Raw genomic sequence first — 22,880 nt, forward strand, 5'->3', positions numbered from 1 at the left:
TGCCCTCTGTCTCTCTTCTGCCTCTCCTCCCCTAACTGCTTCCCAGTTTGACTACAGACTAACCCTGATGCTAACAAACTAGTTTTATCCTGAAATACAACATACGCAGTCAGTTGCATAATTCATTCCAAAGGGCATTATAGTAAATCACTTACAGATAAAGTAAGTGCTCAAGAAACGCTTTTTCTCACAAACACAATTGGAGCTGACCATAATTTAGCATTGGACAAAAAACGATGCTCAATTTCTGTGCAGTCTTGGGCAAACATGGCTGCCTTGACATAGTTATATAATTGAGAGACATTCCCCTAGCTGCAGTTGAAGACAGTCGCAGCCTCAGGCAACTGCACATGCTTCCTCGACTCTTCTTTCTTCTCCTGCTTTGGTTTAAAATGCATGCCAAATATTTTACTCCTCAGTTGGGTTTTCACCATTGCCATCTGTAATATATGTGTGCTACATTTTCCTTTCACACTCATTTTATTTCTTTATTTCTTTATTTCTTTATTTATTTATTTTTGCTTTCTGTCTTTCTGTGTTGTGGGTGAACTTTCATGTGGGTTGGATGTCTGGACACATGCCATCATTTCATCTTGCCTCAAACAACCGAACAGTAAAACCAAAAAAAAAATTAACAAAACAAACAAATGGGGTCAAGTTAGCTTCCTTTTAAATTGTTGGCTGGATAAAATCTCTAGCCACTTACTATTGGGATGGGAAAGCCACGTCTTCAGTGTTAACGATCAAAATCTAAACTTTATTTGTAGATTTGGACCTGATATCTTTTAGGCACAGTGTGACCTAGTTAATTAATTACCCATGCTCCTTTGTGTTCTACAGCCAAACCAACCACCTTGCCACTTCCTTTGACCCCAGAGTCTCCAAAGTAAGTGAGAGTTTTTGCACCATTCTCATAGCGCAGACAATCTGAACTAAACACCAAACAAAAAAGCGATCTAAAAGGTCAATGAGGCAATTTTTTTAAATTTCATTTTCATTTGTAAGACCACACGATCATTTAAAAGGGCATCATTCACTTGCATTATATCTGTTCCTTTTTTATGTGTTGCAGTGACCACAAGGGATCTCCATTTGAGAACAAGACCATTGAACGCACATTGAGTGTGGAGATCTCTGGAACCCCAGGTAGGCTAAGCAAATTTTCTTCATAATATCTTTTAGTATCCTACAACAACTGCTAGACTGTCACTTTCCTTATAACCTGCCAAATTGAAGCAAAACCTGTTTTGATTTGTTGACATCACATATATTATTTTCTTTCTTTTCTATTGTTATATTGTACGGTCATTATATTAGACACTCCCACAATTTTCACAGTTGTGCCCAGTATTGTTTGGACTCGAGCCATTTGTCAAAATGCGGTCAGTGGATTGGGATTTTTGGTATTCTTTCTGGATTATTTTTTATGCATTATATATTTATTAATAACGAGTGTTGGTAAAAGTGAATGTCGATTGAGGCTAAAACACAAGTCTTCAGCAATTCTCTTTTTCTCTCTCTATCAGCGTAAATCTTGCAGGTAATTATTCTAGTAGCCCCCATGCAGAGATTAATCACTGATGGTCAATAAAAACAAAATGGCTGCCCTTTTCTTCTCCTAGTGTGTCAGAATGAATGGGCCATTTGATATTCATTTACCATGTACCATTGAGTAATGGCTGCTCAGTAATGTGCACAGATTTGACCTACCCAATGCGATTCAAGGTAACACTTTTGTATTTGGCAGTTGTCACAGACTGAGATTGCTAGATGGATTTTCAAAAGGTTTTGGGAGTTTCAAAAGGTTTTTTTTTTTTTCAGTTTCTTTGTATTTGACCTTGTTTAGAAACCCAGTACTTGTCTGCTTTTACCATAATAACATTAAGCATAAAATATAGGTTACACTTCGGTCTCCTAAAAGAAATCATCAGGAACTGTTACGTTTTGTCTCTTCTTATTGCAGATCTTTTAGCCAAATAGTTGATATACTGCATACATCCTCACACTCGTCTCCATCTTGCACAACCCAGATTTGTGAGTAGATATTAAATTAAAGCAGGCATCAAGGCAAGAACTTCAATCCACTTCTTTCCACTTAAAGATTAGTTCCATCCTGTTGCACATTCCCAAGTCCTACCTTGAGCTCTCTAGGCTGTGATAATGCAGAGAAATGTGGAGAATAATTGCTACATCAGCCGGATAATATTTAATAAGATGTTTTAGTCAAACTAAATGTTCATCTAGCCAGCAAAAATCAGCACATTGACTTCCTGAAGTTCTGTAGCAGTGACAGGATCTGCCAGAGATTTAGCCAAACACCTGCAGAGTACAGTATGTTTAAGAGTAGGTGTTTTAATACTGATCCCTAATCCCCTCATCTCTAATAGATTTACTGTGGGCTGCTGGTGCCTTAATTATAGTATCTACAGCACCCAGAACAGTCAGTGTGTTACTTCTTGCATGGCTTTTTAGATTATCATGCGGATCAGTTATGTCAGTTATAGGTAATAATTCATCCAGCAATGTGTGTGCACATTGTACCAGAAAAGCAAAATCCACAGTGGTATGATTCTTAATGTTACATCCTTCACTGACTGACCAGGATATATTTATTTCAAACTCAATCCAAAGGCAATAAAAAACCCTTAACTTACTATTCTTTACAAATTATTTTGCCATGATGGTGTTTCAGTCACACATGAAAAGGAAAGATTAAGGCAATCCTCAAGTTATTGTCAGGTCTCAAATTTACCTCAACCACATAATGATCATACCTAGATTATTACAAATCCAGAAAGCTACCCCATGTAAATAAGTGATGCCTGCAGTGTCAAATATAAACTACTGAACATATATCAAACACATATCTAGATCTTTTCCAGACAGAAAAGACAAGAGGGAGTATAGAGAGGGTTCAGTTGTTTGTGCAAGTGCATTAACAATGTCGTAAAATGGCACATCTCAGGATTTCTCATATAACTGCCATCTGCTGCCACATAAATCTGTTGGGACTGCCATGAGGGAGTGAGGTAGCAGAGCCAAGGAGAATGATAATATATTCCCCACAATCCACCAAGCTCCGAGTCCAAATTCAAAGGCACACTGTTTATATAGATACCAGAATGAGCCATCAACAAGTTCCTTGAGAATGTAGATATTATAAGATGATTCATAGCAAACTTGCACAAAAAGTTTCTATTAAACAGAAACTTTTATTACACATTCATTTTTTTTTTTTTTTTTTTTTTTTAAAGAGGTTTGTCCAAAATCTGTAGTGATTTCTGCTGGTTTGTGGTGTCATCTATGGTTTAATTAATTGCTCAGTATTTCAGTAAATTGGGTACTGCACCATATGCCTGTCTTATACATTTAAATACTCTATCTCTTTTCTTCTGCACAGGTCTGACACCTCCTACCACACCTCCTCATAAAGCCAGTCAAGAGAACCTTTTCAAAGTATCACTCAAAACCAAGCTGTCTTCAGCGTCTTCAGCCCTGATGAACAAGAAGGCCAAGCTGAGCAATGGAAGCCCTAGCTCTCTTCCATACAGTAGCTCCAGCAGGATGGCCCATGAGAAGTCTGAGCTTTATGCCCAGCTGAGCAAGGCATCCTCTGCCCTGCCTCTGGGAAACTTAGAAGAGTGCCGGGGCAAGCGGCCTACGCCCCGTGTGTTTGGTGATCATGATTATTGCCAGGCCTCAAGCACAAAACGAGACAATGGCACATCGGCTGCCACAATCACTGGGCCTGTAGAGGGCCGGCATGTGGAACCTAAAGACTCAACCATGCCAGCCTTCTCTAATCTCACATCCTCTTTGTCTTCCACCAGTCCCTTATCTTCCTCTCTGGCAAGGCAGCTGCAGGGTCTTTCCCCCATGGTTCAGGAGGCTTGTCCAGACAAGGAAGCTCAGGGGCAGGACAACGGTCCTGCACTGGGTGCCAAAACTTCTAAAGAGTGCATCTCTGCTGGCAGGAAGCTGCTGCGAGACCAGGAGATACGGGAAGAGCTCAATAAGCACTTTGGTAACCCCCAGCAAGCCTTTTTTAGTGAGACTGAGCAGAGTGAGTTCCAGCCACTAGATGAAAGTGACTCTGGGGATGAGAACTATTACCCTTTTGAGGCCTACATGGACACGGGCCTGACTGACTTTGAGGACCTAGAAGTGGGCCGTGAGCGTCTTCTTTGCTCTTGGGAAGGGACTCCACTGGAGATGCTCTTTGAAGGTTCACCACCCTGTTCCCCATCCAGCAGCTTGCCTTCCCAAAGCTCGGTCTCACCACCCTCAACTCTGCTTTCACCACTGCACTTCTACAACATGCAGTCTGGGTCACGCTCTAGATCCCGCTCCAGGTCTTCCTCCCGCCACAGATACAGATCCCTCTCCAGGTCTCCTTACTCCTGTTCCCAATCCCCAGATAACTGCTCCCCCTCTTGGTAAGAAACTGTTAGGATGATCACAATCTCTACAGTGCTCTGATTGCAATTGTACATAGCTCAGTAAAGAGCACCTCTTCTCTAGGATGTCACAGGGAGAGCTTGAGTCTCACAGTATGATTGGTGGCATGGATTTAGTGCAGACTAAGATTCATTACAAAATTATTTACACTTATGGGCTGAATCATTATGAAATTCATACTAAATAACCTTATCGAATTCTTTTTTCATATAGTTTTGAACATATCAATACATTGCAATGCAACACAATGAAAAATTGGCATGTTTTTTTTTATTGTTTAAACTTGCACGAGAATCGTGTTCATTGCAAATATACGAGTGGTCATGTTTTGATTCCTTTTGTTTTTAATTGAATAAGACAATTCTTCATAATCCCACTTTGTTCATGCTTCCCTGGATTGTAGAATTGTCTGACTACATAGTAAGCGGTCACATTTTCACAAGCATTAGTGATATGGCAGTTTATTTTTGCTGAAAAGTATCCTTAGGGCCTTTTTACACCTGGTCGCTTCATGTGTTTTCTCTGATCCGATAGCTACCTGATTTGTTAAAAATGTTCCATTTACATTAGAAATGCAACACGCTTTGGTGTATGCGGTTGCTACAAGAAAGCAGCATTTACTGTTTGCTGCATTTTCGCTGGCAGCAACAGTGCATTTTAAGACCCAACGAGACACCTGGGTGAAAGATCAGAGCCAGCACTGGTGGGAAAACATATTTGTTTCTGGTGCGATGCACGACTCGCGAGTCACTTGCGAGTGACGTACTTCCGTTTGGGAGGAGTATTGCGCTGACGTATGTGGCTTGAACAACCACATGCATTTACACCTGTCCGGTTTCATCTGAAATGCATCCCAGACCACCTCCTGAAGTGGTTTGAGCGATCCGATTTATATCCGTCTCGAAACCGTTTCGGAGGGCATTTACACCTGGTCTTTTTACAATCGGATAGCTATCGGATCACAGAAAACGCATGAAGTGACCAGGTGTAAAAACCCCCTTAGATGGATCGTCTGTATTTCAGGCCCATTAGTGGATTTCATTTAACTGTTATAATCTATGACAGGGAAGCAATTTTCAGTACATGTCAGGTAATTTATAGAAAATTGCTTTTAAAATATACTATAATAACTAAGCTATTCATTTTACATTTAAAAGCCATAATGTTTCTGCTCGTCTGATTGCAGGTCTCATCGTACTGTTGATAAGAGCACTTTCAAATCCAGGACTATTAGAACTCCTCAGTCTGACTCTCACTCTGGTCTCGCTCAGAGGCCCAGGTAAATATCTTCCTTTTCTTCTATTGCTATCTTCTTGTAAAGATGTTGATTTCTTTTTTTGCAAAGGGAGTCAGCCATTTGCAGATCAAAAAGTTCCACTTTTTGACACAAAGCTCAAACTAAGCAGAAAGTAATGGCATGTGAAGTTGTGCTGACAGAAGCAGCTGCTCGATTCCTGACATGTTCCCTCAAGAGTCCCTCCTTTGAGAGCCGTAACCTTTTGCGCTGTGAGAAGACATCTTATTAATGCATTTGTTTGTCATCTTCTCTCAGGAAAAAAAATGGAACTTAGTCCTTTGTGCTCTAGCCATTTCTAGACACCACTCAAGGGATCTAATGCTATAAAATATAGGCGCATGATTGCATTTGTGACGAAATTTGTGTTGTTTTTTTTTCGCGTAGGTATGACAGCTATGAAGAATACCAGCATGAACAGCTGCAGAGGGAGGAGTACCAGCGGGACTATGAAAAACGCGAGGTAGAGAGGGCAGAACAGAGGGAGAAACAACAAAAAAGAGCAATAGTAAGTGAACTCAATACGTTTTATTATTCAATCATTCATTCAATTTCTACCGCTTATCCAAACTACCTCGGGTCACGGGGAGCCTGTGCCTATCTCAGGCGTCATCGGGCATCAAGACAGGATAAACCCTGGATGGAGTGCCAACCCATCGCAGGGCACACACACACTCTCATTCACTCACACACTACGGACAATTTTCCAGAGATGCCAATCAACCTACCATGCATGTCTTTGGACCGGGGGAGGAAACCGGAGTACCCGGAGGAAACCCCCGAGGCACGGGGAGAACATGCAAACTCCACACACACAAGGCGGAGGCGGGAATCGAACCCTCAACCCTGGAGGTGTGAGGCGAACGTGCTAACCACTAAGCCACCATGCCCCCCCCCCATTTTATTACATTTTATTACATTTTATTACATTTTATTATTGTTTTATTATTACTACTATCATTATTACCAGTAATAGCATTTGTGTGTTTTTTTTTTCTTTTCCATTCTCACATTCATGCATTCTTAAAGTAATTCCCACTGTTTCAGCCTCCCTGCTTTGACTACACTCTGCTCTGAGCTCACATCCTTCTCCCTGCTGTCTCCCAGTAAGGGGGTTCATGCAAAGCTAGAACTCTGAATCATACAGGCTACACACATTTCCTCTTTATTCCCAATTGTGTATTTTTAACATCTTTGTGAAGTCTCTGAATGGTGTCAGATGCTATTAATCACACCACAGGCTAAATGTTATCGACTAGGCAGTGGGGGCGAGAATAATTGTGTTAAAAAAAGAAAGAAATCAACGCTATGGAAATCCAAGTCACCACATTTGGATTTAGGGAAGTTATCTGTTTTAAATATAATTCCCTTAAACACAATTCTTTCGATTTTTCTGCCTGACCAGTTTGTGAAATGAGACAAGATTCTTGCTTGGTTCTGCCCTTTACTGACAAATTCACACATCAAGTGATGCACGTGTGGCTTGGGCTCAACGTTTGCCTTTTTCTCCTGCCTTGGTGGCAGAAAGACAATTATGGGTAGCGTGAACCGAGCTGTCAGGAAAGATTTGGGGGGGCCAGGGGATGTGAGAGATTTATACGAATCATCAGCCTCAAGGTGTCATCTTTAAAACCTTGCTGCATTTATCAGCTGTCAGCAACTAAACCACCAATTCAGCAAACAATTGTATCTGGTACAGTAATGTGCTGGTGTGGAGGAGGGGCTAGGAGAGGAAACAATTCTGGTTATTTGTAATGGCTTTGTCTAATCAAATGACAGAACACTGAAGTACTGGGGTCAACTCTTACTTTATGGTCAGGCAATTCATTTACATGTGCAAGTTGTATGAAAATGAAAGTGATCGTATGTGTATATATTTAGTGCATACATATAATTTCACCAATATAAAAAAAATTATATACAGAATTAGATATTTATATGTGCTTAGTTATCATTTTTTTGCATTGTGGTGTTACTATTGATGAAAGTCTACAAGAAAGTAAAAAAGGAATGATTCTGGTTTGTTTCAGCTAATTCTTTACCACTGTAAGCTAATATGCCATGACAAATACAGAACTATGGAGATGATCACCTGTGTTTTTTGGCATGATGGAGAGCAGGTTTAACATGAGGGCAGTTAATTATTTTGTTCCCTAACAAATAGTTCGAAAAGCAGCTCTGAGTGAAATGAACCAGCCATCATTATGTCTTATGTCTTTTTAGACTGAAAGGTTATAATCTTCTAATAAAGCATCAAGGGTCAATCCTTAGTTGTTATGAACCGGAACATTGTACATGAGTGGGCTGTTCAAAGCTCCCACTAACTCACACATCAGATTAGAAAAAGGAATTAGTAATACTGCATACGCATATAAGATGAAAGAGCAAGGAAAAGGCAGTGTTGAGTCATTCAGCCTCTCTCCTTGTGCTGTTCTTGGCTTTCCCACAGTGTTTAATGTTAATTGCAGTCATGGAGTAAAAGTTAAGGGCAGAAAGAGAGAAAAGACAGAGTCGCTATACTTTCTTTAATCCCTGTCTTTGTCTTGCTTTTAATGACCAGGAGGAGAGGCGGGTTTTGTACGTTGGACGTCTCCGGGCTGACAGCACACGCTCCGAACTCAAGCGGCGCTTTGAAGTTTTTGGCGAGATCGAGGAGTGTGCCATCAACTTGAGACATAATGGGTAAGATTTTCAGCAAATGTATGTGTGTTAATAACAGTTTCAAACCTTGAAAGCTGCTGATTTGTCATTAAAGTGCCATACTAAAGATGATACTCTTATGGCGTTACTGTTTTGCTGGCAGTTAGTTAATCAGGACTCATATCTTATGTCTTATAATGTTTTCATTGATATTTTTTGTTCCACTTTTAGTGCACATTGTTTGCTAGGTGACAAAAGGGGTCAATTAAGTCTATTTTAGTCTAAAAAATATTTTAATTATATATTTGTTCCCACTGGCAGTTGAATTAGAGGACAAGCATAAATCCCACTGCTGAATTAAAAAATGAGCTATATTAGACAAAAATAGACTGACTTGAATAGAAATAGGACAATACTCCTTGGACATCAAAATCCAGAAAAAAAAAATGCAATGTCTCAATTGTATTGATAATTTTTTTTGCATTTATATAGTGTGTCGTAGTGCCTCTAGCTGATGTCTTCTATGTACTTCATGCTACATTTTCTGTTCCCAATCCCAGGGACAATTTTGGCTTTATCACCTACCGCTACACTTGTGATGCCTTCGCTGCCCTTGAGAATGGACACACCTTGCGCAGGCCGAACGAGCCTCAGTTCAAGCTCTGCTTCGGTGGACAAAAGCAGTTCTGCAAATCCAATTACACAGACCTGGGTAAGTATGCCTGCTTGGCTTCAGCATTGACAAAGGGCAGCTTTTGTCTACACAAAAGAAAAGACTGAAAACAAATAAGTTGAGAGATGCCTTAACATCAGAGTCAGTGGATGTATTGAGGACAGCAGGCACTCTCATTTGGAACCGGGGACTGAACCGTGACTCTGCATGTCTGTTCACTACAGTAGTGTTTTTAAGATGTTAAAGTATACACAGTTACCAGAAGTATAGCAGTGATGATGTGCAGTAAAGTATTCAGCATAGAAGAAAATCCACTTTGAGGTGGTTTGGTGGCTTTAAAGCTCCCTGAGGTATATTGATGCCGCACATCAAGCGTGTATATTTCATGCTTTGGCTCACTGTGTGGTGGAGAAAAAAGGGGTGTAGAAATGGAGGGAAAGTTGAAGAAGGCAAGGTCAAGTCCGATCAGCTCACTTCCCCAGCAGAAGTCTGTCTTCTGCCAGCTGCTGGGACAACCAACAAAGGCAAGATCAGGATTGACACAAAGTTGAATGCAGGGCTGAGAGGGAGAGGGAGAGGGAGAGGGAGAGAGAGAGAGGGAGAGAGAGAGAAGCCTGAGAGAGAGAGAGACCTAGGGAGTGTGTGACTTAGAAAGTCTGATTTAATTAAATTTATCCCCATTTCTTTACATTTTGTTCATACTCCTTCTCCATTTTCTGTTCCATTTTTGGTCTTTTATATACTAGAAGCATTTCTTGTCTAGCCTCTGCCCTGATTTTTTGTAAATCCAATACAATGTTAAATGGAAAGGCCTTAGATTTAAGAGCATGTGTTATACAATGTCTCCTGTCTGTGACACTCAGTCATCTTGGCCATTGAAAATCTTGGACATCTCATCTATCTGTCCAGCAGATAATGTGACTTCTTCAGGAAATAATTTAAAGCCCTCCTCTGATCACAGTGCCTAGAAAGGTGGAGTGTGAAGTGATATTTCTCTCCACCACGAAGGAGTATGTTTGCGTGTTTTTTATTTCGTTAGATGGAAAAAGGGACGTGTTATTCTAAAGACAATGCAGAATGCTGGTCATTAAAGACAAATGGAAGATCATTTGCTTCCGTTAAAGTGAGGATAGTGGGGGAGGGGCAGCTATGCTGGTGGCTTTAATAGTTAGTCGATTTTCCACTCCACATTTATTTTCTGCAAAATGTGAGTTCAGAGACACACGATGCGGGAGGACGCATTTGGAAGGCATTTGTCTCGGTGTCACTGATGGCCATGCAGGTCAATGGAAGAGAACAAGTGCACTTACCTTCAAATAATGGGAACATTAAAGTGTATTTCAGAGGCTGAGAGTAAGGCCAAAGGTATTTAGATGGGGGTTGTAATGCATCCTCTAAAAGCAACTTGGACGGCATCTGTTACCTTGTGTTTACAGTAGGTGACTGTATATATGCCGGAGCACACGGGTGTGAGACCTCCATTTTGTCTCAGAGGTTTTTACTTACAACAGCATTCATACCTTCAAAGGGTGAGGGAAAATGAATAAAATAACCCCAATGAAATACCTCTTTTCACCTTTTTTTAAGAACCTGTCCATTAATTCTAAGTAGAGCATAGGGGCATTTGTCTTCCTTCAAGGTGCATGACGTGACATAGTCCTCCGTTTAGCCATAGTATTAGATCACGCCTGGCGTAATGCTTGCCATGGTCATTCCCATTTCTCACACGGCCCAGCTTCACTGCTGTTTATTTAGACAGGGAATTTTGTGACTGCCATGTTTACTGTAACAGCTACACATTAAAATATATGCTTTTCATATTTTTCCCACTGGCTTTGATTTATTTTTAAATGATTAGCTTTATTTCTAAGTTTAATTACTTTTTAATGGAGTGTAAGTATGTGAGCTGCAGATAAGGAAATCTTTTTTTTTTTTTTTTTTAATAGAATAAGATTACATCAATTCCAGAGGGGAACAAAGCAAAGCAAATGTCATGAGCTTTGACTATTTAATAACTTGACAAGATTTAATAACTTGTTTGTAAAATAGTTGCAAGCTTGTGAGGCTGTCTTTCTTGTACAGCTTCGATGTCTGATTTTGTCTCCTGCTTCTTTCAGACTCTCATTCTGAAGACTTTGATCCGACTTCAACTAAAAGCAAATATGACTCGATGGATTTTGACAGCTTGTTGCACGAGGCCCAGTGTAGCCTGAGAAGGTAACGAGCTCCACCACACCTGCTGGCTGCAAAGCGAGGGATTTGTGATACCTCACTGCTGTTTCGCTCCTCTCAATACGAGACTATAGAGGGGAAAATATATATAAAGATATATATATATATATACATGTGTATATATAGAAAGAACATATATGTGTATCTAAAAGCAAAGTTTACATGAACATTGCTGCTGCAAAGACATTACCTTTGGGGATTAGCCAATAAACCTTTAGAGGAGTGCACAAAGATGTGCCTGTGCTGTGCTGCTGTATGAGACAGTGATCTCCATTGGATTGTTTTCTTCATGCACTGCTCCAATCTCAGCGCTTTGAGGGGTGAAAACATGCAGCCTGTTCAGTCAGTTTTTATTTTTATTGATTTGTACTTTTTCTGCCTTTTTTTTTTCTTTTTTTTATTGAATCTAATATTTTGATGTGGTGTTACAATGTTGTTGAGTATGGGATTAGTAGCGTCTTCAAGGTAATATTGTCTACATTTGGGGGGGGAGAAATGATATAAACAAATATTTACAGATATTAAATGGAATATTTTTTATTTTGTGTACATATCAAGGCAAAGTTCTTTATTTGTTACAGCTATGCACTGTAAAACGCAGCCTTTATAAGACGGAGTTTTTCCTAATCGAGAATGTCAATCTGTAGTCATTACAGTGACACATAACCAACATGGCGGTTATGTGGAGTGATTGTAAAAAAAAAAAAGAAGAAAATGAATAAGAAATTGTCTGTGGAGATTAGGTGCTCTTCAGGGGGAGCATGTGAACAGATTTTTAGACTTTTGTTTTAAAAATGTCATTAATCATGTATAGTTTCATCTTTACGCTTTCTCAGTGTTTTCCTTACACAACCTATGTATGGTACATTTGAATATTTTTATGTCCATTACTGTGTACAAGCATAAGATTTTTTTTTTCTCTGAAGGAAACACTAACTTTTTAATTGATTACTTTGTGCACACTAATAATTTTTATGATTGCTTTTATAATAATTCAATATTACTAATATATGATTGCTCTTCTACAAAGATAAATTCATGTACTCATGTTCATGAGGAAGAAGTGTATTTATTTCAGTATTTTGATCAAAATATTTATGGTTGACATCTACTATGATGCGCCTTACAAATTTTACTATTTATATTGTTGTTTGACTTATTTAACATTCATATATCGAAAGACGCAGAGGTTCTACAGAAATATTGATTTCTCAGCCTTTTAGAAAGATTTATGGTCACCAGAAGGTACATGATTTTGTTTTCCACCATCCACGGCCATTTTTAATGTTTTTTTTTTTTTTAAAAAAACATTTTCTTTTTCTAAAGCACATAAAGCAATAAAACTAATTTAGCAGGTATGTCATCACACCACAATAAATCTGTCTCATTGCTCCTCATACACTTGGTTATGTGAATGCCAAAATAAAGTTTACAGTTTTCTTTCCAGAATTTTTAACAAACCTTTACTTGATAAAAAAAAAAAAAAAAAATCTATGACATTAATCTTCACGTTATTCACTGTAATAATTATAAAGAGATGAATAGTAATAATGAAAGACAAAATGTGTATAAAAAAGTTTAAAAAAAAAAAGCAATAAATTATTTTTCACAGTTGTCTTTTAGCTGAAGCTGTATAGTTTGACCTGACCTGGTACCCAAACTCATTCCATTATCACACTACACCTGAGCATCATATGCAGTGTACAGGGGAAACTAAAAGATAGAAAAAGAAAAAAAAATATCTAAAGTGAGAAATATATTGCATTACTCCTGACAGACGGGCAACTCAGTACCACGTGTCTGCTTCTGGCTGAATGTGTGTTGGAGATTACGGCTGCTCTTTGAACATTACAGCGAATGAGAAAAGGCTTATTATACCAGTCTTTTTAAGAACTCAGAATAACATGAGAGACATGATTAAAAGCGTGGGCCTGTCTGAATATCGCACTACCTTCCTAGTGACACTTAGGGTTAGCTTGCGGTTTCTAGTTCAATTAATATCTAGCTTCTTTTCAAAAGAGCCCAACTATCTTTGTATTAATATCAACAGGTCACGTTACACCTTTTCTGAAATATGACTGCGTAGATGAGTCTACAAAAAGAGGCAATATCACAAGGGATGAAATTAAATATTGAAAAAAAAAAAAGAAGAAGAAAATCTTTCCTTGTCCTGTCTAGTATGTTCTTTCTGTACAGAGCTTGGGTAATGGTGTCATGTCTCATTTGATATGTGGCTTTAATCATTGTGATATTTGAAAAAAAAAAAAAAAAAAGCTTTGTAAATGGCAAAAGTAGCAATATATTGCAATCCCCAGTGGGTTTTTTTTGACTGTGTGGCTTTTTACCAATGTGAACTACTGAGGGATTTCCCACTGCTGTACAAAACTGTTTCTTGATGATCATGTTGATTTTGGAAGGATAAGATGTGTTTGTGTGTGTATACGAATGCAAGTGTATGTGTGGGGTTATATCGGATTGTATTCTCGGGGTGGGGTTGAGGTCGGGCAGGGGTAGAGGAGAAGGGTGTTGATTGTTACCTTTCTTTTTTGTCCCCTATCCATGTTGCCTTCTGCTGAGTCCTTACCAATGCCTTTGTGGTTTTACCTAATGTACAATTTTCTTGTGAACTTTATTTTTTATGTGCAATTCTCATCAGTCTCACCATGCCAATAAAGGGAAATGTGTTTTAAAGAAATGCACTGGATACCCCTAACCTGTTCCACTCGTTTCCTCCCGTTTTCCTTTTGTCTGCTTGTTCGATGGAAAAACCAAAACACACAATCATGAGCCATGTTTGAATAATGTTACTGGATTCTTTTCTTAAAAAAATGTCTTGCAGTAGCTTTTTACATGGCTGTTTTTTTTTTTTTCCTTGAGGACATTCATCTAATGAAGCAGAATTAGCAATATACATGTTAATTTCATATTGAAATTCAACACTTAAATATTCCACGTTAATCTGTGCGATGTTGTGGATGACTCAATTGCAGTGTCGGTTATTTTTATCTGATGTTTATGTTTTTGCCAACTCTGCAAGAACATGGGACATGAGTGATGATAATCCTGCAGAGTCTGTTTCCTAACATACATAAATTGTTCTGTCAGGTTCCTGCATATGAATTAAAACAAAAAGCAATTTTTTTTTAAGAAACTGTGCAATTTAAGCAGCAAGTCAGGTTGAAATGTAATCGGTCTCCTGTTCTATTATTCAACCTGTAAGCAAATCTCCCAGTGACAGTGAATAACCTTTTTTTTCCTCTTTAAAAATGTGGCAGGAATAGGCATTAAATTTTAAAGCAAAGGAATCCAGTTGTATTCTTTTTTTCATTAATGCTACAGTTGAGCCCGGGAGAAAAGAGCTGTTTCTTTCATTTTGGCTGGGCAGCCATGCACAGGCAGGAGGTCTCCCTCAGCATGCCCTTTTGCACATAATGGAAGAACCCCACATCCCTGCAATCACACTGGATGATAAAGGGGCCAACAGTATGTAAGGGTCCACCTCATGTCTCTGAGTTAGCCATCATTTGATAGTTGCTTAGGCTGTATATCTGTCTTATCAGCTTTTGGTCGCTTCAACAAAAAAAAAAAGATTCGTTTTTGACAGAAATCCATAAAACACCCAGACTGGAGATGGGTGTAATTAAGCACTATCACACATACAGTTGGAGATACGAAAGGACAACACCCATTAAAACATGAAGGCACCATTGGGATCTCATTGTGTTATTACTGTATTAAGTTGCTCAATGCTGTGACAACATCTCAGTCTAAAAAGGTTCCTCAAATGTTCTTTGGATAATGAATGGATTCAGGCTTGTGTCAGCATTTTACTGGGAATGTTTTCTCAAAAGAAATTGTGTTGTGTTCTGCCTCAGGGAACTGAAGAACCCTTAGGGGACTGAACCTTTCCCAATAGTGTACCTGCTCTCACGTTGTGTTAATGTGTTGCCTTTCTAAATAGATAACACAGGACTTGTAGAAGCCCTGTACTAACTAAGTGCTCTTCATTTGCTAATAAATATGAGATCTTATCAGGTGTTTATTCAGGAGAAAGCAACCCATACAATTTCACAGCTGAGCTAATTTTAGAGAAACGCTGAAGCAGGTCTCATGGTCCCGGGTTCGATACTGAACTCTGAATAATGTCTGTGTGGATGTTCTGTTCACACTGAAAAAAAAAGAAAATGTGCTCAGTCAGGTATAAGAAAACTATTATGTGTAATTGTATATAAAAAAGACATTTCACGTTAATACCCGATTTCACTGTTTCCATTGAAGAGTGAGAATGATCAGTTAATGTAGTCCAGTGTTGGCACTGATGGGAACTATAGTATTTTAAAACATTCATGGTAGAATAGTGCAGTAATCATCATGGTTGTATGTTTGATTCTAAACTCTGGTGGGTGATTTTATTCAGTGGTTTGAAAATACACTCTCAGATCATGTCGGATGCATGAAAACTAATTTTGTTAATGCGAATCAACTCAATCAACTCATGTGGAACAGATGTACACATTTGAGTTAAGTAAATTCAACAAGCTTTTTCAGTCCATGTTTTTCCCACGTCCAATGGATTTTCTGGATGTGTGTTCCCTGTGATCGACCAAAGCCCCACCCAGGGTCTATTCCTGTGTTCACCCAGTGATATGCTCTGGATCCACCATGACCCTGACCAGCATAAAGCAGTTAATGAAAGTGAGTTGGTGCTCAAAAGTTCAATTGAAAGCTGCTACGGATGAAAGGTTTCACTGTACATAGTTGAACACAGATAGTTTCTCAATTAACATTTACTATCACATCAGAGATTGACACCTAGGTGTGTCTTTTATAATAAACAATGAATAGGATTTGGTGTAGTTTGAAAATTTGTTTGTTAAATGTATTGAATGCTGAATTTGATCTGTAGCTTAAATCAGAATCAGAATGGTCTTTATTGCCAAGTATGTTTTCACATACGAGGAATTTTTTCTAGTACAGGAGCTCCACGGTGTAAACAGAATGACAATGATAAGAAATGAACACATATATAAAAGACAGTTGTATGTACAGTGGGGGAAAAAGTGCAATGTGCAAATTGAAATATAAATGTGCAAATTGAAATAAATGATGCACATGTACATATTTTATGTATCAATTGCATATTCTTCATGTTCCTGTTAAAAAAAACAAAAAACAAATTAGGGCAAGTCAAACATATACCCAATACAGATGTGAACAATGAAGTGTCATTGTTCACATCTGTATTGGGTATATGTTTGACTCTGCCATGATAAAGATCTGCAGGTTAACATTCTACACTGGAAAGTTGCACAGAATGTCCTGAGCAAAAAACAGTGTTTTCCTGAATGGCTATAAGATCATAAATAATACCAAATTGATGTTTTGACCATCTCCTTGGTCAGCTTAGTTTGGGCTGGAGTATAAATCAAGGACTGTGTACACATCAGATCAGCAAAGCAACTGTCATCAACATATCAGGATAATATACCACCCTCTGCTGCTTTCCTGTATTGAATTTCAATATTTCTGTATTTTACTGTGTGCTTACTGAAGCGTCAGGTGCATTACATGTTACAGACTGCCAATTTCTATAAGTGCACCCAGTTTCACTTAACTTTCGATTTTCAAATGTCCATTTAAAAATAAAACACTCTTTTTTAAACTGCAGACTATCCTCCCAAATTCCAAGGTGTGAAGAGAAACAATTATGCTTGAAATCAGCAATTTGAGAGCATATATCATTTCTATCACAGCTCCTGGCAGCTGTTGGTGCTTGAACCACAACAATAGCGCTTCCTTCATCCCTACTCTGCTCTGCCATCTCAGGCTTTAAGGAGTAATGAGCAACAGAAGGCACAATATTATTCTTTTCCCAAAGTATCAGCTTTTGGGAGCAGAACGTATACTTCGCTTGATAATTAATGACACCAGACAAATAGCAGCTGATTGAGCAACTCACTTCCATTCTAATTCACCATCTGGTCCTCCGGCAAAACACATCGCTAATTACCTCAAGTGCACCAAAGATAAGTTTATTAATTAGATAGAGAAAAAAAGCTTTTGGAGAGGATCAAAAAAAAAAAAAGTGCGGTCAGCTGTGAGCAGGGGTGGGAGTGAGACAGTGTGGACGGGAGGTGTTGGTGTTAGAGGAGTTTTGAGAGGAAAGAGATGCACTTTGTGTCCTCAGGCCGGCTCAGTCCTTTCAGAGTGCTGTGCTGAGCAAGTTCCTCTGCGCCCCGGGGGACATCAGCAGAAAGTCAGGTGACCGTGGGGACGTCCAGCTGACATACATGGTTAAGACAGAAAGAAGTGGATGTGATGCTCTTTTTGTCAGTTCCTTTCCTGAGCAGGTGAAAGGGACGTGATGGAAAGTGAAATGTGTTTAGATTAAGAGAGGGCAAGATGATGTGCAGGGGCAGGGTGGGAGATTGACAGAAGGGTGCAGGAGGCTGGGGGTTAAATATTAACTTGAACTGACATCAAGGCTCAGTAGTTAATCAGTGGAGCAATGTAGCATTTTAATGCCATAATTAGGGGAAGCTTGTTGCACTCACATTAAATAAAATATGCAAATGTACTGAAGCAAAAGCAGATCCATATCATCAGTAATTTGGTAATCATCAACTGTCATGAGAAAGACATAAAGGACATTCGCAATGTCTGTAATGACAAGCAGTGACAAGGCAAATGACTCCATTTATAAATTTACGTACAAGTTCACTGAATATTTCCATCCTAATGTGCCGTCATGTTTCGCTCAAACATCAACACTGAACATTCTATGACTATTTACAGACTGTAAAAAAAAAAAGAAGAAAAGATAATGCTTGCCGAACAAATTGGAAAATGTGAGACAAAACCGAAAGGTATTGTTGGTATTGAACACAGCTATTGTTCTTTCTTTCTTTCTTTCTTTCTGTCTGTCTGTCTGTAAATGAATGCATTTGCTGGCAACATGTTTCACTTCAGGTTGCAGCTGGCTGAACTCTGGGATTTGAATCCTTTGCTATTTTATGTTCGTACAAATGGTTACCCAGGAAGGTCTCTGCATTGGCATTGTGAAGCCTTTTTTTTTTAAAGATTAAAACTATAAAGTTCACTACAAATCCATAAAATATTCTAGTTAGAAGTGAACTTTGTCTCATACTTCTGAGTCCATCGATCTGGCACAGTGGCTGGATTTGTTCTATTGTTTCAGTTTGAGTAACATAAATGGCTTTCTACAGCTCCATTATGTTCATAGCTGAGCACATCCCTGCAATAACACAACTGTCGCATGAAACACGTGTCCTCAAATTTCTATAGCGATGTACGGACGGCTTTAATTACTTGATTAAAAATACTTTATGCTTTAATCCGCATGCTAATAGCGTAATTAAAACGGTGTTACATACGCATAGTAATCTTCTCTGATAAAATTCAATTAACCCATTTTAACACTTTTGTTTTCATTTCTTATAGAGGTTCATTTACTTTATGTTTAAATGCAAAGAATGCAACTCAGGGCTTGAAACTAATTTAGTAGATATCAGCAGGGTTTGTTTATCGCCCAGCACACATTTCTTTTGGATTTGATCCTTTAGGATAACTCAGATGGTCTGAAGCTACCGCCTTAAACACAGGAAGTAGTAACAAAAAAATCTAAGACAAATAAATAGAGTACCAGATGTATTGACTAACGCTGTCATATCCTTTCTTATGAGAATACAATATTGAAATGATCTTAGCAGCTTGTCTTCGATCTATTCCAATAATTTGTGACATATTGAGTGAAGTTTTGCATGTTCTTGCAGAGAAGGTCGTCGTGGCAGCCCAAATCTATCCACCTGAAAGCAAGCCAAGTGTTTCACCGGTGCCATTCAAATTAGCAGACGTGAATGCCGTTCCCAAGCAGATCAGACAGTGTGAAGGACAGAGCTGTCTCCTGTTCAAGCACAACACTCCCCCACTGTCACAGGCACACTGCTAGGCCTTGCAGTTTCCACACTTTATCATTGAAATTAATAGCCCTCACACCAGTTTTATCACACGCACGCTCCTTCACCAAGCTTTATTAAAACGTCTTGTCGGTGCCGGGGCTTCGGAACGACGCTGTTGCTATGCAAAATCAAGATCGAGGACCTGCAAAACAGAAAATAACACAGAGCTGTAGTTACTGCAGCTGTTTATATAAATCAGATTATCGCTTTTTTGCATAAAGAAAAGAAACAAAACATTCAAGGAATTGCTCGAGAATATTTATAGCAAGTAATCAAGAAAACAGCTCCAACTGGTGACACGCCAGCACAAGTCACTTTTCTGTTAAATCCTCTGAAAATGTATACCGCAAAAACATCAGTCTCCTAAATCACTCGGCTCCTTTCTTTGCTTGGGAAAAATCAATCATGATCTAACATAAGAGAAGAAATAATGTGTCTCTATGCCCACATCGGAGCAGAACAAAAGCAAGCACATAGGTTAGCACTGAGCTATTTTTATTGCGACCCAAGAGTGTTTCAGGCAGGAGGAAAGGGGAGGGAATTTTGGGGGGCCGTTTGGGAGCGTGAAACGGCCCGCGTTAATCATCCGGACAGCAGAGACATTAACTGTGCATGAAGCCAAGTCTCTGGACATCCCACTGCAATGTACACTCCTCATATAGAGGGGAAGCCAGGGCAGCGTCTCAGGGATTCACACACTGCTGCTGCTAGACTGAGTGCTATTGTAGCTCGCAGCAAAGCCACTCAACCACTTTTTGCTTCTTTTATGTAGACAGAAAAGATGTTCACAGCACACTGAAGGAGCACACAAACTTTTCTGGTTTTCTACATCAAACTGTATTAGCTGTATTTATACAAATATGACCATGCAGCATAAAAAGATCTCCTGCTCATGTGCTTTCTATACATTTGTCTGAATGTAGGTATCTCTGCGTTAATGAAGGCCTGAGAGCTGGCTAATAACGTTTTGCTAGTATTTTCAGCATCATCGAATTGCCATGGACTACATGGGAAGCTGGAAAGCAGCGGCACAGGTGAGAACTGTGGTGTTGCTGCTCCTGAAGTGCATCAGCATATAAATATGGCTCAGTACTTGCTCATTAAAGCTAATTTATTTAAAGCATCTTAAGTCAAATTGACCAAATTGACCAATCCCAATGCTCTAAATAAGAGCAAGTGTGTTGCATTTTCTTCAGTGTATTAGCAGAGCTTTATGGTGCTGGCAGGTAGCTGTCAGGCTGACGGCACGTGTAAAATAAGCGAACGCTTCATGATGGATGTCTCACCTGTCATAGCTTCACCTTGGGGGCGTCTTTTTTCAGTTCACCGTCTCGTCTCTCAGTGGCTGTGCAAGAGGGTTTGGTAGAACATCCTGCACATAAATTCATGTGAAAGAAAATGACTTACAAGCTGATTTTCTGCGCTATTTGTGTCTTGTGAGTTAACCATTCCTGATATGCTGATGTTAGTCAATCTATCACATGTTACTCATTCCTTTTCATCTATATCTCAGTCGTTGTCTCTTACGCACATTTCAATTTCTTGGGTAGATGTGCGACTGAGGGTTTTCATTTAGGTTGGAGGAAGGTATACGTGCAGATGTGATTTAACCGTAGTGCTCTGCTCTTACAGGGGGATCAGGAGAGCTATGATCATGTTGGCAGATTTGTTTTGGGACTCAGATAATAGACTCTGCAAGTGGATTCAGTAAAGAAGCACACAACCCTGTGATTGTCTCCACCGCAGCCCTGCACTCGAATTCAGGTATTGAACTTTGCACATTGCGGGAAATGAATAATTCCCCAACTTAAAGGAACGCAGAGATACTTCCTTATTCAGGGGCTAAGAAATGTCAGGAATGTGAGGATTTTATGCTGCCGTAGCACAGTCAGTAAAATTACATTCACAGAGTTCACTGCATTTCCTGTATTGTTGCTTTTTTTATGGCAAGGATTATTTATTTAAACAAAAAAAATACGCCTTAATATTCACCTGGTGTGTTAGACAAATAAAAAAAAACACCTCATTATTATGACTGCATGCCATATTTTTGTGTTGCTTTCATGTTAACAGCAATTCACCATCATCAGACTTATAGACCAGAGAATGAAAAAAAAACCTGTGTCAGATCATGAGGAGCAGGAATGATGGTGTTATGTGGCTTTTATGCTTCCTAATGAGTCCCTAAGGTGCTAAAACATTACAACCCGCCATTTTACAACCGGCGATTGCCTGAACACAGCGATTCCAGAGGGGATTTAAGGCGCAGGAATATCATTATGTGACATTAACGTTTGCCTTTATATCTGATGCTAAGTTGTTCTTTCTGATGCCTTACTGAGATCATTTGTCTGATAAATAGGGAATGTTCCTTTAGTGCAGAGGATGGAGTACGACTAGCATCCTAATGAGACTCAGTGTGGTGAGCGATGTGTTATCACCTGCTCGATCTCTGATGAGCTCATGTCTTAATCATGGCAACCAAGAGTGAGATATTTGTTCTAAACACACAGGCTATCTATAATCTATACACTTAGGAGTGTAGGGATCAGGTGCGGGTGATGGGTTCTCCTGGAGAACAGCTTCAGGTTACAGCTGAATTACTTCATTGATCTCTAAGCACCCTTTCATTACTGGCAGTTTTAATCATAGTCACACTCTTTTTTTCTTTTATTCAAAGAAATATTCCTTCACAAAAAGTCTCTCTTTTTTGTCTTTTCCTGGAATGAATATACAGAAGACGTTTTCAGCTTGTCTTTAGATGCAGTTTGATGGCTCTGACAGTAAACAGTCCTTCTGGCTTGCAGCCCTACGAATCATTTTTACCAGTTCAGATCTTTTATACTCCGTAAGCTGCTAGTCTCTCTACTCACACACATCTGAACACAGCTTTGTGTTTGTGCATGAACAAAGTAGAAAGAACACATCTCAGACATGTAGTCAGTCAGGCGTAGTCATTGATTGGTTGCTCTTCCATGCTGGTAAATTTACCCTTGTAAGCTGATCTGAAATGTGTTTTTGGAGAGTGGTGCTGACTGAGATGAATCCCTAATGACTTTCCTTAAAAAAGCCACCACCATATAATACATGAAAGCAATTTAGATTTAGAAAATATTATGTGCTTAGCGATAGTTTGTGCTAGTTTGTTTGTTAGTGCTGTAATTTGCTTCATGAAAAGTTAGCAAGTGTAAGGGTTTGTCTCAGTCAGCTCACTCGGTGGTGAATCGGTTCATAGCGTACAGAGGTTTAAGCACAGGCAACGATCTCAACAGGCAACATTTCCTCATGAGTCACTGTAAACCAACAGAATTGTTATGTTATATAGATTTGTTAGTTTACTCACATGTAGTTCTGTCCTGGTACTTCAAACATGACCATAGGCTAGCATGTGGATTTTTTAAACTCATTAACACAAATAAACTGCATATAGACCATCAACTTACGTTAAAATTATTAGGATAAGTGATCATTTGAGAGCTATAACAACAATAAGAATTTACTTACACTTGTAGATGAAGTTGGCTGAGAGTTCATCTGCCATTTTTTATGAGCAGAAAGGCTTCAGAAAATATGACACCATTTCCTGTAAGGGAACATAGTGAGC

At 39.1% G+C, this 22,880-nt stretch overlaps 1 protein-coding gene across 7 annotated transcripts in view; it reads left to right on the forward strand.

Moving 5' to 3' along the window:
• Nucleotides 1–13,992, forward strand: part of ppargc1a (peroxisome proliferator-activated receptor gamma, coactivator 1 alpha) — a 276,297-nt gene extending 262,305 nt beyond the window's left edge. For 5 of the 7 annotated variants that reach the window (XM_047818462.1, XM_047818455.1, XM_047818447.1 and 2 more), the window contains exons 6-13: nucleotides 841–886; nucleotides 1,073–1,146; nucleotides 3,401–4,436; nucleotides 5,645–5,737; nucleotides 6,140–6,260; nucleotides 8,313–8,434; nucleotides 8,953–9,104; nucleotides 11,183–13,992. In XM_047818462.1, the coding sequence (XP_047674418.1) occupies nucleotides 841–886; nucleotides 1,073–1,146; nucleotides 3,401–4,436; nucleotides 5,645–5,737; nucleotides 6,140–6,260; nucleotides 8,313–8,434; nucleotides 8,953–9,104; nucleotides 11,183–11,286 (1,748 nt within the window). In that variant the 3' untranslated portion in view covers nucleotides 11,287–13,992. The remainder of the gene's footprint in view (nucleotides 1–840; nucleotides 887–1,072; nucleotides 1,147–3,400; nucleotides 4,437–5,644; nucleotides 5,738–6,139; nucleotides 6,261–8,312; nucleotides 8,435–8,952; nucleotides 9,105–11,182) is intronic. The other 2 variants (XM_047818477.1, XM_027169429.2) reach the window with 1 other exon arrangement.
• Nucleotides 13,993–22,880: the final 8,888 nt, after the last annotated feature.

This window comes from Tachysurus fulvidraco, chromosome 1, assembly GCF_022655615.1.
Source record: "Tachysurus fulvidraco isolate hzauxx_2018 chromosome 1, HZAU_PFXX_2.0, whole genome shotgun sequence".
Lineage (NCBI taxonomy): Eukaryota > Metazoa > Chordata > Actinopteri > Siluriformes > Bagridae > Tachysurus > Tachysurus fulvidraco.